We start from the raw sequence: 14528 nt of genomic DNA, 5'->3' as shown, positions 1-14528 counted from the left end.
TATTTCAATCTATTTGAAATTAAAGTTTGATTTCCTATTTGATCGATCAGAACACCTATTATCAATATATTACCAGACAATATGTTGTACACAAACATATGGCTTGCACTGTGACTAAAACTACAACCACTTGCCTCTTACCACTGCGGTCGGGGTTTGAACCCCATTCAGGGTTTTATTAAAATTTACCACAATGTAAGTAGGAAGAGTGTTGTTCAGTTTGACTCTACCGAACAACGCAGGTTTTCCCCAGGTACTCCGGTTTCCTCCTGCATTAACACTGAACCTATGAGGGATGGCCCTCACTGGACTTCTTGGGAGACAAGTGTTTATATACTTAAAGAACTATCCAGTATAAATAAAGATTATTATGACCACATATACCATTCTGACTAATATCCTGATTATAATGATAATGTCATAGTATTACAATTAACACACAACAGAGTATTATAACAAGTGTCTATGGAACAGGCAACTGATATGGTATTATATTTTATCAGAACCAATCCAGCATACCATAGTAAATCTTTATCTTATAATGTAACAATCCATAAATTGTAATCAAACACATTTATCAAATCCATGCAAAATATCAAACTTGTACCTTTTTACTTCATAGTTAAATTAACATCTACTGTATCTAAATCTATTCTCTATTATTTTAATTCAAATCAAATTCATCTTGGAAACAAAACATATACACACTTGTCTCTAATTTTAAGACATCTCTCTGTTTAAACAATGAATGACCTGACCTTTGGTAGACGAATATTTTATTAGGTTGGAATTTTAAATTCAGCTTCTTTAAAATTAGGTATACATGTAAACGACTAAAATGTATATTTCAAATAGAATGTCTTCATATACACCTATCAAGTTAGACTTGCGTATAAATACAATGTCACCTGTAAATTCTAAAATGAAGGTTTGTTTATTATTCACGTCGTGCGTTCCAATTTTTTACTGTTGAGCACTACACTATAGGTTACAATATCATAAATTATACATATACTGCTGTACCCACCAGCTGTGAGTAGTTTCAACAAGTGGCAACTAAGCCAGGCTATGTTGACATTACTTCTCACTTCAAAACCACAAGTAAATATAATTCTAGATAAACACACCATACGCCTGGTCTGGACTCTTTTAAGTACCAAGTAGATACAGGGTCACAAAATTGTAAAGTGGAACATTGTAAAATCTGAAAATAGACGCCTTGGGGAAAAAGTCTGGATGATGGATCCTACATGTATGCTTGAATTTGATACGAAGTCTACTACAAACCAGCTTAGGTATCACTGTTCTATGTTACACTATTGTTAGTATGTAACTCATAACACCCCTACACACCTGTATATTGTATAGCCACTACAGGTCGCTATCACTGTTCTATATTAGTATGTAACTCATAACACCCCTACACACCTGTATATCTGTAACTATGCCCAGTAAGCATATGGCTGCTACACCATCATGATAGATAAACAAATACCCTCCACCCCCACCCCAATACACTTTACTCACAATGGTAAACTAAAACCCTAGAATTATTGTCATGTCCATATCAATGGCTTTACAATCATTTTCTGTCCTTATTAGTAATATTTGTCAGATATTATTTTTCTAATGTTCAATTTAATTATTGTAATTAAAAAGCCTGAGTGAATACAATTACAATACTAATGCCACACTTGACTGCCAAAATGAGATACTACATTTCACATTGGTTTCCTTAAAACAATATTAATACTTTGGGTCAATAACTATCATGAGAATACACACTAGGCCATATGACATGCACTTTAGTACTAATCAACAGATGAACCCCAATCTATATACACACTCTCATTACTTTAACATTTTAATCTCACTAAGTATTGCACCAAGGCAACCTCCATAGTGAACCACAAAACCAATGGATCAGGTGGTATACAATTTATTGTTTAGAATTATCAATGGAACAATTGTACCATTTGTGAACATGTAGTTCTAAGGGGAGACAAAACAAGTAAGGTGTCTGCCAAGACAACACTTCACATTTGTATGACAATACCTTCTAAATACATTATACAATGATAGACTCTAATGAAAGCCATATACTAAAGACTGAATGATATACAGTAAGAGGTCACAAACAATTCATTCAGTGACCTTCTGTTATTTACTTCTCCCTGTGCACAAAATATGATAGGAGCCCTCCTCACTGTCCCATTGATACAATTCTGAATTATCAATTTTGTATTTTTACCCTGACATCCCTGGCAAAATAATAACCATAAAGTTAAAAAAAAAATGTGTTTGTTTTGCATCAAAGTTCAAATAAATACTACATTTCATGAAATCCAAGAGACTAAATGATTTATAACACAAAGGTTCCACAAGACTCACAGCCATAACATTAGTATAGGTAGTATGATTAAATATCTTGCTGAGTAGAGATCCTGAATAAACCAGTTTAATTAGCCTGTATTTATGTAAATCAGGATAACAAAGGAAAATGATCCTGATATAAAATTTAGAATAAAATGAGTAATTTTAATCATTGATGTTATCATGAAAAATGCAAGGACAAAATATTCTTGACATTGAAAAGTCCATAAGCCAAAGTCATTATACCATCACTGACTTGACCTTTGACCGGTTAAAATACTTTGTCTTACCCCATTCATTTAGAAACCAATGGGTAACAATCCTGATGACGTCAAAGAAAACCTATATAACAGCATCATGGCAACACATATTGTTGTAAGAACTAAAAATAGAATCTCTTCTTAGGGTGTCCATGAGCAAACACAATAAAGATTTGAGAAGCAACACTGCATATCTTGAACCACAAGTAGAAAATGTAGAAAGTCAAAGCATTGGTTTCTAAAAGAGCATCTTGTGTTTTGATAATGAATCCAGGCACCCTTGTGTACGTCAATTTGTCAATTAGTCTTACAGCTTTGAACAGTTGTATAAACTATGACAACTATGAGACACTGCACATGGTGTCATTTTACACACACAAGAATTTGCCATTGTCAGTTCTACTTTTTTATGTCTTTCCTTCAAAATCATCATATACTAAGAATAATACTGTTATTCATAATTCTACCCACAATTAGTCTAAATTATTTCATCTACAAACATTTATAAAATATTCAGTGTTATCTGCCAAGAAATTGATGTTGTATGAGAAAACTGCACTGCTTCTATAGGTTAAATGCCTCAAGGAGTAAGAGGTCAATATACTTATGACCTTAGTGGCAGAGCTGTACTTTTTAGTCCCTTCTCAATTTAAGACATTTCAAGTCAAAATTATTATCGCCATCACTTTACTTTGAGACGCTAGTCTCCTTAAAAAATATTTTTTTAATTATTTAAAGATGTTGATCATATTTTAATAACTTGTACAAGAGAATGAAGGCATATGACATGCGATATTTAATTCCGAGTAAGTTATGTGTTAATATCACATCCAACTACCATCATTACACATCAATAATGCTAAGTGATTTTTTTTTTCATTTTAATTTAGATACATGCTTTGTGTGTTTTAATCCTCTTTCTCCCAACTAGCAGCTTACTTGTTTATCAAATAATATCTCCTTGAGAGAAAGAAGATTAATAATTCAATTTGAAATTGACCCTAACACATCTAAGCCTGACCATTACTGTGAGATAAAACAAACTAATGTCTTTGTTTAAGATTCCTATTAATTCATTTTCAATGAGTAGGATAAATGGCACCCCTATCCACACCCGGCCCCTTTTTTTGCCTTACAAATTTACACTAAAGCACTTCAATAGGTAATGGGAATACATTAAGTCAGTGTCAATTTTTGTTTTTTTGTTTGCCTATTTCCATATTTCATGCACTAACATGATTAACAAGAAGAGGTGTACAATCTCATAAATCTCGGCCATTTTAATATTCTCCCCAACCTCATGCTTTATAGTTCTGGGGTGAAAATTAATGACAAACACTACAAGACCAACATTGACGAGATTGTTCGCTTCTATTTATACTTACAAAACTGATAATTGCTGCTAACAGAAGAATTTTCACGAGGAGGTCGTCAAATTGTTCCAACACGAGCTGCCACAACGATTTACCTGTAATGTTGCAAGGTTATATTTACGAATTATTATTGCATGTGGTTTACACGAGCACTCCATCCAAGGCCGGCCATTATTATACACTGGTGCTTGTACGCTGGTATAACATTCACGATACAGACAACAAAGGGGTGGAAATCAATTAAAAGTACATGCAGTAAAGAGCAACTAACAATATTAAAATAATCATATCTATCACAAAGGGAAGTTGTCGATATATTTACCGATTTTGACGACACACGCCGCCCGAGTAATATTAGAATTATGTTGTTCGAATCGGTAATTTTCACATTTTAAAATTATAAATAAAAGATGAAAGACAATATTTACCTTCCTCAGCCGGCAATTCTGTAAAAAAGAAGACCAGACGAAAGTTAGCGACTGAGTATGTCAATAATCCGAAAAATTTTCGCAGCCATATTTCGACAAAGCAAACTGCAGTAGGATAAATGTTCATCATACGTGTACGGATCTCAACAATGATAGTACACAGCAAGTCAATATGGTGAAGACAGACTACGAGTACCTTGCGTAACCCTAACACACATTGAACAATCGTCAGTAACACTTTACTTACCATTCGGGCCATATTTATCCTGCCGATGTTTCACTTCCCTTAGCGAGAGTCCCTGAGTTTCACTGACGTCAAAATACTGCAGAACTTCGGCAACACTTTTGGCGTGTGCGTGCTCCATTGTAAAGTCTATGTAATGTTCGCTTATCCTCTACTACGAAAACCTACAAAATCAAAAATTGTAGGGTGGCTTTCCCCGCCGCTGACGTTCCGTCACTCCCCTCACACCTAGTATATCCACGTCCCACGATGCCTTAATACCTAATATCCTGTGTGATTCTCACTTTTCAGTGTTGTTGTCAATATGTAGGGCAAAATAGTGGTGTAAAAATGAAGCTATGTGCTACCCTGACAGCCAGGTTCCCAGTTTCAGTGGGGACTGTATCCTGATGACCCACTGCGCATACCACGCGGTCCATACGAATGTGGAACTATCCTATTGGTCAAGATGTACCATGTGATTAAAAGACCGGGTATTAACCAATCAAAATGTAGTTTACAAACTGGTCGTGACGTCAATGCGGAGAATTCCTCAATATGCTAATAAAAGTTATTTTTAGATGAAACATTTCGACCGGCTAACTTCATAAAGATTTGTAGATAGCGCCGTAACTGGAGACAAAAGACCATCGTTTATTTCACCGTTTTTTTCCCCTAAAATGTTTTGACAACTGGCCAAAGTGTGCTTACTCGTCATCCACTTATTCATTCACACATACACGGGTCCAAAGCTTATATCAGTGACGGCGTGACTCACCTGACTGAAGAAAAGTACACGTGTACATATTATTACGATGTAATCTTTTTAAATGTTGTCTTACCAAAATGTAAAACTGACAGTACAGTTGACATGTTTGTGACTTTCTGACATTATAGCGCTGTGAAACTGATAATACAAAAAACTCCCACATGATTTAGCTTATTTTTACACGTTCATTTCACCGTGTGAGTTACTGTGCAGTATTAACCACTGATAATGAATGAACGTCTTTACGATAAAACATAAAAATATCACATTGCAAAGATCGTTTTGGTCTAAATCTCAAAAAAATCATAACCCGTCAGGTTATTTTGGGACAACCATGGTACAACACACTACTAAATATGGTTCGTTATTCTCACTGCTGTTGCGATGGGAAAATGTTATATTCTTTGTGAAATATTAATGAAAATATTAAGCTTAATAAATGACCATTAAAGCTGAAGAAAAAACATGTTTTGTTTGATATTATGATTTCATGAACAAAAGTATTGGATCACCGTCGTACTGAACGTATTGGTGTGGCTGTAAACATCACATAGTACGATAAATCTCAGACCACTAAAAAGTTAGTGGTCTGAGGATAAATCCAATCACATAAAAGTATTGTCTCCAATCAACCACAACACCCACCCATCCATCCAGCTACCCACCTACCCACCTACCCACCTACCCACCCACTCATTCAATCACGACTTTTACTGTGCTATTTATGGATAAAATTAAAAGTGACCTCAGTCTAATTAACATGTAAAATGTCTCATTATTGGTATTTAAATAATCTTTTATTGAAATCGAAAAAACTAACAGTGAAGTCACAGCTAGTTCAGCTTGAAAGACACCGTTGAGTTTGTTATGAGAATAAACAAAGTTTTCAATTTAAACTTCGATAATACATATCAAAAGTCTTTATACGTTTGCTTTTTTCTTTGAACACGAGAACATCGATAAGACGATGGGTCTAAGAGTTCACCTGACCTACGCATTACCTCAGACCACTATTCTTTTAGTGGTCTGACGCATTACGAATGTTTTAAAGTCTTTAGTGAAGTTTTCTTTCAGAGTAAAACACGTTATGTATATTGACTCTGTCTGTCTGTCTGTCTGTCTGTCTGTCCGTCCGTCCGTCCGTCCGTCCGTCCGTCCGTCCGTCCGTCTCTCTCTCTCTCTCTCTCTCTCTCTCTCTCTCTCTCTCTCTCTCTCTCTCTCTCTCTCTCTCTCTCTCTCTCTCTCTCTCTCTCTCTCTCTCTCTCTCTCTCTCTCTCTACGATGTACAATCTACTGTTCAGTAGATTAACATTTAGTATGTCATCTCCTCGACTAGTATTGTTCAGAGTCTATAATGGTAAACCAGTTGAACGCTACTGATATGTACATGCACGACTTAAACTGGTACCCCGTGTCAGGGTGTGGCGGTTCACTTATCAATGTACGTTACTAGTATTACAGAGTTTACACATAGTGTACATCAGCGTGTCGAGGTTATGTCGACCCTTGGAGGAATTATACTGACACAGTATAATTCCTCCAAGGTCGACCCCACTGTCAACTGTTCAGATGTGTCATACACAGTCGAAGATATACAATGGAGAGAATATTAGATTACAGAAGTACCAATTTGGGATGACATTTGAGACACACAAGAACTCAGAATTACTTTGATGTAGATATAATATGCGTGTTAAGATATTTTATTTACTTGTTTATTTATTCAGCGTAAAAATCAGCTACTAAGCTGTTTGATGGTTGCAAAGCAAAAATAAGGTAAAACAGAATTAGTTTAGAAAAAATAAATACAAAACACAACGCAACGAAACGCGCCACTCCACGACACAACACAACACAACACAACACAACACAACACAACACAACACAACACAACACAACACAACACAACACAACAATGAAATATTATAAGTATGATACATATTTTGAGCATGTACCTTACGTACGTATCCGGTACCCTCCACCCCAACCATCACATACCCTACAATAATTATTACCCCACTAGCCATCAATTCATCATTTCATCAATTAGTTAATCAACCTAATTAATACATTTATGGGATTATTTAATCAATCGATGACGAATTAAACACGATGACGACAGTTCATTCACTCACATAAAAATATAATATTGATTGATTGATTATTAGACTCAATATGGATGATTATATCTCTCCAATTCATTTCCTCCTATTTCCGTTCTAAGCCATGATAACAAGTAAAAAGGATCATACATATTTAGTCACGTGTTATCAGTAATTGCTCACATAGACGGTTTAGAGCAATTACTGAAATTTAAAAAACCATCATAAGCAGTTATTTCCCCACAATAAGTCTAAGTTTAATCCATTACTGGTTTTAGGAAGGGTATTATGTAATGACGGCGAAAAAATATATATCTTTTCATTTGCAATTTCGCGACACATTCGTTTTATAGTCGGTTTATAGATTTAGCGCACTAAATGCAAATGTCGCGATTACGATTTGGTTTGATCAGTTCGCCTTCGGCAGTAAACACCATGTTGTCTTATAATGTTAAAACTTGAAATTCTAAAATTTGTATATGTTGGTTTTCATTTGCAGTAAGTATGCATTATAACCACCCCAAATCAAAGTTATTGAAATTTCTCCAGACTTTCCCATATACAGAGTAGTAGATATATGTAGTGTATATACTTCATATATGTGGTGGTCTTCTCTCGATGCTCCTCTTGTGACGTCATTTATGCATAATTAAATCGTAGACGGTTTGACACTTGCATCATATTAGTAAATACTTAGTACATGGTGGCGCATATGAGATACACTAGACCCTAAATCAAGGAAACATTTCGCTGCATTTTAACACTGGGCCTTGGTACGGGTACTTAATCATTGCCGATCGAATATGCTGTACATTTGTAGTCTAGAATTCTAAACTGGTACAGTGTATTACGTATTAAAAACTTCAGTATACTTCGGAGAAGTTTGTAATACGTAATACACTGTACCAGTTTAGAATTCTAGACTAGTACATTTATGAAAAGGTTTAATAGCTATATATATAACAATGAACAAACCAATGTAAATGACAAGCAGAGAAGACAGTGTCAGCTAGTATTAATCCTTGTAGAGTTCAGTCGTCGGACAATGCTGACCATACTAATCCCGTACAATTAATCAAGAACGGGTACCATGCATACCAAGACTACATTCTTTTATAACTCTATTGTTATCTCTCATCACAGACGTCTCTGCAACCATTCTAATCTATGCAGCATATACAGCAAACACGTATGTCTATATCATACACATAACTAAAACAGCTGTGTAATTTAACACGCAATTCGTGTAGACCAATTGTCACTTTTCTGAAACACACAATACTTCAAAATCGTTCAAAAAAGGGTCAACATCCTATTGCACAATGAACTATCTAAGCGTCATAAAAATTTCGTGTATGTCGTTGGCCTATGGCCTGGTCTAAACAAAGTCAACAAATATACGAAGCAAATATTTTATTCGTACTTTAAAACGAACGTTTATGTTTGAAGAGTTTATTATCTGTCCTCACTTCACGTATTGGCCAAGAGCATAAGGCATGGGCACATGTACATGCAAGTAGCACACGGGATCAGCCACCGGAGTAAGCTAAGCGCGCCATCTACGGATAAACTTACTTATCTTTTGTTTGCAATATCCTTTGTCGACATTTCCACGCAATAAAGCAAGACATTAGATGCAGATTGAAATTATGATTTTAGGTTAACATTATGTAGTTACAATATCTTATATATTTGGCTACACTCAAATTGTGTGTGCAAGCGTGTTTCAATCATTTTCCCTTTTTGTCTGACTTTAGACATGTTTCCTTTAGAATACTTTCGTGTTTTTATACATACAGCGACATGGGAGCCATAAAATAACTTACATGTAAAAACAGGATGTAAAGTCAGTCAACCATGTAGGAAGTAAAGAGAACAACAAATACATGTAAACAACAAATAAAGACACAAACACAGTCAGTCACATACTCTTTCACTTTTTAATGTCTTTGACAGTAAAAATAAAATAAAAAGAAGCTGCCTTGAAGTACAATCTGAGTTGTCAATATTTCTGCCATTTTGTTTTCAAATAGCATTAAATCATAGTGCAAATTATTTTACAAACAAGCAAAATATCATAAATAAAAACATAAACAAAGTTGTCTTTTCTTAAACACTTTTAGGCATATTAACAAAAAAATGGCACAAAGGATAAAAAATAACACTTTAAAAAAAAGACGTATTTACATCCTATTTACAAATAATTGGTCCACAAAACTTGAACTGTCGTCTGCTGACACTATTGCTAAAACAAATTGATTGTGCTGTGCCCTGCAATCTGAATAATACAGACATGCAAATCAAACTATATAAAGATGTGGCCATGCAATGTGAATGTAGTATTTTTTTTGTAGTTTCCTGTTTAAATATAAAGGGGTAATAATTTACATAATTTACATACTTTGAATAATAATATTGGTGAATAGACCAAGAGAAAACACAGGAGAATTCAGGATGTGGGTAGTAGTGACAGCCACCATATTCAATGAAAATGAAATTAAATGTTCCAAAAATTCCTTTCCCAGACAAGAATTTCTTAGGGTTTACTCAATTTGAGAGTTTTAATAGGCAAGTGGTGACATTTTCAAGACTATTTTGTTGTAGTACAATATTTCAAAGTCACCAAATATTTCATCTACTGTGGCTGCCACAAACACATGAAGGTACTACAGTATTTCTCCACACAGCCTATCAACTCAGTCACTCAAATTTAGTATTTTTGGCCATACCTGAGCACAATCATTATATGTAATCCTGAGAAAAAATCAGCATAAAATTGGTGTTCAAGGCTATTTGTTTACAGGTCATTTTTTCTGTATATGGCCCTAGTTATTTATGTCACATCTGGGTAATTTGACATGATCAACGCAATATAGGTATCATGTGACTTCTTCACCCAATCAGCTTCTAGGCATGAAAAATAACCAATTTGAATTACTGAGTTTACTATGTGTATGGAGAGAACACTTACCAGGTCACAATCATCCAGTCCTCCCTAGAGACTACTGATAAACCCAAGTCTTACTATTGTCTCTTCTCCTGAGAAATCTCTCAGTCTTAACTTTTATAGGTTGAAAGAATCAGTAATAATTATACACCTTGAATTTATTAAATTCAAGAATGGAAATGTGCATTAGTTTGACTAGTTCTGTAGACATTAAAGTGGCCATATGGATGAGGATTGGGTATTTATTTTGGATTTTTAATTTACAAAACAGTTTTATGATGGTTTCCCATTTGAAAGTTCAATGTGAAACAGCATAGACTAAGTATGTGTTTGTAGCTCGATTTAGTGCAAAAAGCTCAAAATGTGTAAAAGTTTGTTATTGTATGTACAATAACAAAAATTTACATATTTATCAATCTTCTGCAATGTATTGAGTTACAACCAAGTATTGGGGGGGGGGGGGGATATGTTGTTTCACATTTTCAATTAGGAAGCCATGATAAAATTGTTTTATAAATTACAAACCCCAAATAAATACCCAATTCTCATCCATATGGCTACTTTAAAGTCAATATGGATCACTCACTTAGTGAAGTGTTTTAAACACTTTTACAATTCATATTGATTATGTTATTATACAATGAGAATTCTCATATAAATATTTACAACTTGGAAATTGACTTTCAATTCACACACAAAATATCTAGTCTATCAGGAAAGTACTTGCAGCATAAATGAAAAAAGAAAACAACGCTGCCATTCAAAATGAAATTGATGAAGAGAAATGCTTGTGTTGACAGACTTAGAAATAAAAAAAAAAATAAATACCAAACAGGATTTCAATATTTCTTTCCAATAAACAAAACTTGGAATTTGCTTATGCTCACTAGGTTGGCAATTTTAAACAGAAACATCACCCATTCCAAAATCATATTTTGAAATTTTCCATCCTCTGAATATGTAAAACTTGAATGTTCTTATCACTTCATTCATAGTGGCAAAGGCTCAGTTAAATCACACAGCCGTGAAAAAATTAATTTAAAGCTGTTGGACAAGTGTTGGACAGTTATAGCGCCCTCTCAGCTAAAAAACTGAAATGTATGGCGCCCTCTCAGGCAAAAACTGAAATAATACATAGTTTAAACACAGTTCCACCATAAAAGAGGGGGACTGAGATTCAACAACCCTGAGAAAAATCAAATACTCAGTTGAATTATGTACAACAAAATTCTGAATACTGAAGGAGTGTTTGACTCAGTGTCACACAACCTGGAAAACCATTAGTACTATGAATTTAAGAAAAGACTGTCAGTCACATCATTGTGATTTCAACCAATGCAAACAATAATACATGACAAACCATGTTGCTTTGTTTGTTTTCAATATCATATCAAAGAAATGTCATTCTTACATACACTATAAAGTTTTCATGATACACACTATGCTAATAAATTATCACATATAAACTGATCATAAACTGATTGCAAGTGCAATTTGAAATATTTACCTTGGGTACTGTAACATTAGTTGTAACTTTATACACAACATTTAGTCAAGTCAAAGCATAATTTAATAAAGCTAAATTGTTTGAAATCAAATAAATATTTAGTATGAACTCACTAGATTTCTACAAATGCTCTGTAGTATTGAATGAAAAGGGACTTATGAAAATGAAGAATGACGTCATAGAGATTGGCTGTCTATACAAAATTAAAAAATGTTGGAAATTTTTTTTATCATGGTATATCATAATCAAATCTTTGTTGTAGTGACAGCCATGCAATCATATCCCTGTACATACACTATGGCAAATTAGGGCATATACATAATAGTGAACCATTCAATGACAGCATTAGTCTGTAAGGTATGCCATGACAGGGCGCCCTCACACATGAGGTCAGAACGACACGACGTTTCTTACAGTCAATGACAGCATCAAAAGTTTTGAAAAAGTTAGGGCATCTAATTCTAACCTGATTGGTGGCTTGATCACATTGGAAACTCTTTCCTATCGAGCTAATTGATAATATGGATAAGAGCACACAGTGTTGACTACATATTCATACATTCATAACTTAGGATCCATTGAAAGGCAAACTTGTCATAGTCAAACATTAACATTTAACTCATACATTGAATGTAAGAATCTCTTGAACTCTCTTCTCCGTCTTGCAGTTTTTAAACTCTCCGTCTTGCAGTTTTTCAAGTCTGGTATTTTCAAAGTACTATAAACTCTACAATACATGTAAATAGCAAACTGATTGTCATGGACAGTATAAAAGTAACAACTACACAGACACATACATATTTGGTTTAAAAGTATACAACTGCCTTCTAAGAATATATTAAGGGTTTAGATCATTTGTATTTCTTTGTACAGTCTTACTGTGCTTGGCCATAAAGAAATCAATAAAATTAATCATACAATTTCTTCAAAATTCTTCAGAACAAAGCACCATCTTTTACACTTCTTTTGTTTTCCTGTGTCAAATTTCAAGGTTTTTTTTGTCTTGATCACATCAAGATTGAAATATGTTATGAAGAAAGTATTGATTTTATTTCATTATGTATTTGTTTTTATCTGTCTGGCAATACTGGATAAATAAATTGATGGTGTTTATCAAAGGAAAGGGCAATGTGGAAACAACATACATTTTACATAACTAATACAGTGATATATTGTTTGGTTTTATGTGTGACTACAAACAATGACATTGAAATAACATGACACACACTTCACCTAAGACACAAGATCAGTCTAGATTCCATACAGTCCTACACTGGAAGACTCGTTGTTTGTGTTCATATAATACCTATACATGGTATAGTGAGTGGTTAGAGGAATGCAAACAACGATGAATTTGTCAGTCAACATACAGTCCCACCTCACTGTCAGATACTGTCAGCAGCATAGCACAGCATGGCTTCCAGGTTTGTAAAATTCTACAGTCTCACCATCAGACACTGTCAGAAGCATAGGATAGCATGGTTTCCAGGTTGGTATATTAGATTACAGTATATGGCTCACAGATACCATTTTATAACACACAATGAAATTAACGTTTTGTCGGGCATAACTAATTCATTACAGACATTAATTCTGATTATGTAAGGTCAAACACATATAGCTTGACTGTAGCAATCAGTTGATACTTAAACATTTGAATGCATTTGAAATTTTTTTGGCAAACAGAAATATAGCTGAATGTGTGGGCACTAAATTTAATGTTTGTTACCAATGTCACTGTATTTAATTTTTAAATTTACTGGTATATACTATAGTGAAGATAATAAAAATACACTGTGTTTTCCAATTACTATGGCAACTCACCAAGAGATAGAAATCTTATATCCAAAAGAAAATCTAAAATTGAGAAAAGTACAAAATATTCTTGCAAAGCCACATCACATCACGTGTACTTGTCACCTAGGAGACTCTCATTCTCATATAGTCACATGTAAGTCACATGTCATGTGTTCTCATCACCTAGGAGATACACTCACTCCCATACAGTCACATGTACATCACATGTCATGTGTACATGTTACCTAGGAGACACACTGTCATCCTCATATATATCTTGGGCAGTAAAGTGGCCGACATATCCTCTGTCTTTAAGAGCTGCAGCAAGATATCTTTTCCTCCTATTAATTTTATATTGTCGTAATCGTTCTTGTTCTGCTTCTGGGTCTTCAAGAACTTCATCCCATCTTAGACTCTCATTGGGATGAAGGTTCATTTGCTTCATATCTTGCTCAATACTGTGATTGGATGATGAATTTCGTAGAACAGTTCTTTTCTTTGTTGTGTCTGACACAGAAGTCCGTGATTGTGACAATAAATGTGATTGTGTTTTAGGTTGAGATTTTGTTATTGTTGTTGTTGAAGATGAAGCACCTCCAGGGCCTTTGTTTTCTATACTGCTGCCACTACTACTCCGACCTTCAAGTTCTACCAGACCTGATGAAGTGAAGGCTTGCCTGGTTTCCAAGGTAATTCCATGGCCACTTACCAGTGGTTCCAGGTCTTTGGATCTTTTCCCAGCTAGAAAA

General features: G+C 34.4%; 2 protein-coding genes across 3 annotated transcripts in view; both read right to left on the bottom strand.

The window, feature by feature from the left end:
• Positions 1-5051, bottom strand: part of LOC144449137 (calcium-transporting ATPase sarcoplasmic/endoplasmic reticulum type-like) — a 76899-nt gene extending 71848 nt beyond the window's left edge. For both annotated transcript variants that reach the window (XM_078139601.1, XM_078139600.1), the window contains exons 1-3: positions 4682-5051; positions 4435-4452; positions 4019-4101 (exon numbers count right to left, since the gene is read on the bottom strand). In XM_078139601.1, the coding sequence (XP_077995727.1) occupies positions 4019-4101; positions 4435-4452; positions 4682-4799 (219 nt within the window). In that variant the 5' untranslated portion in view covers positions 4800-5051. The remainder of the gene's footprint in view (positions 1-4018; positions 4102-4434; positions 4453-4681) is intronic.
• Positions 5052-14346: 9295 nt separating this feature from the next.
• The window catches only part of LOC144449172 (syntaxin-like), a 99106-nt gene continuing 98924 nt past the window's right edge, over positions 14347-14528 (bottom strand). The window contains exon 10 of the mRNA XM_078139673.1: positions 14347-14520. Within this exon, the coding sequence (XP_077995799.1) occupies positions 14485-14520 (36 nt within the window). The 3' untranslated portion in view covers positions 14347-14484. The remainder of the gene's footprint in view (positions 14521-14528) is intronic.

This window comes from Glandiceps talaboti, chromosome 18 (genome assembly GCF_964340395.1).
Source record: "Glandiceps talaboti chromosome 18, keGlaTala1.1, whole genome shotgun sequence".
NCBI classification, from domain to species: domain Eukaryota; kingdom Metazoa; phylum Hemichordata; class Enteropneusta; family Spengelidae; genus Glandiceps; species Glandiceps talaboti.
This window is presented reverse-complemented; position numbering and strand designations above follow the sequence as displayed.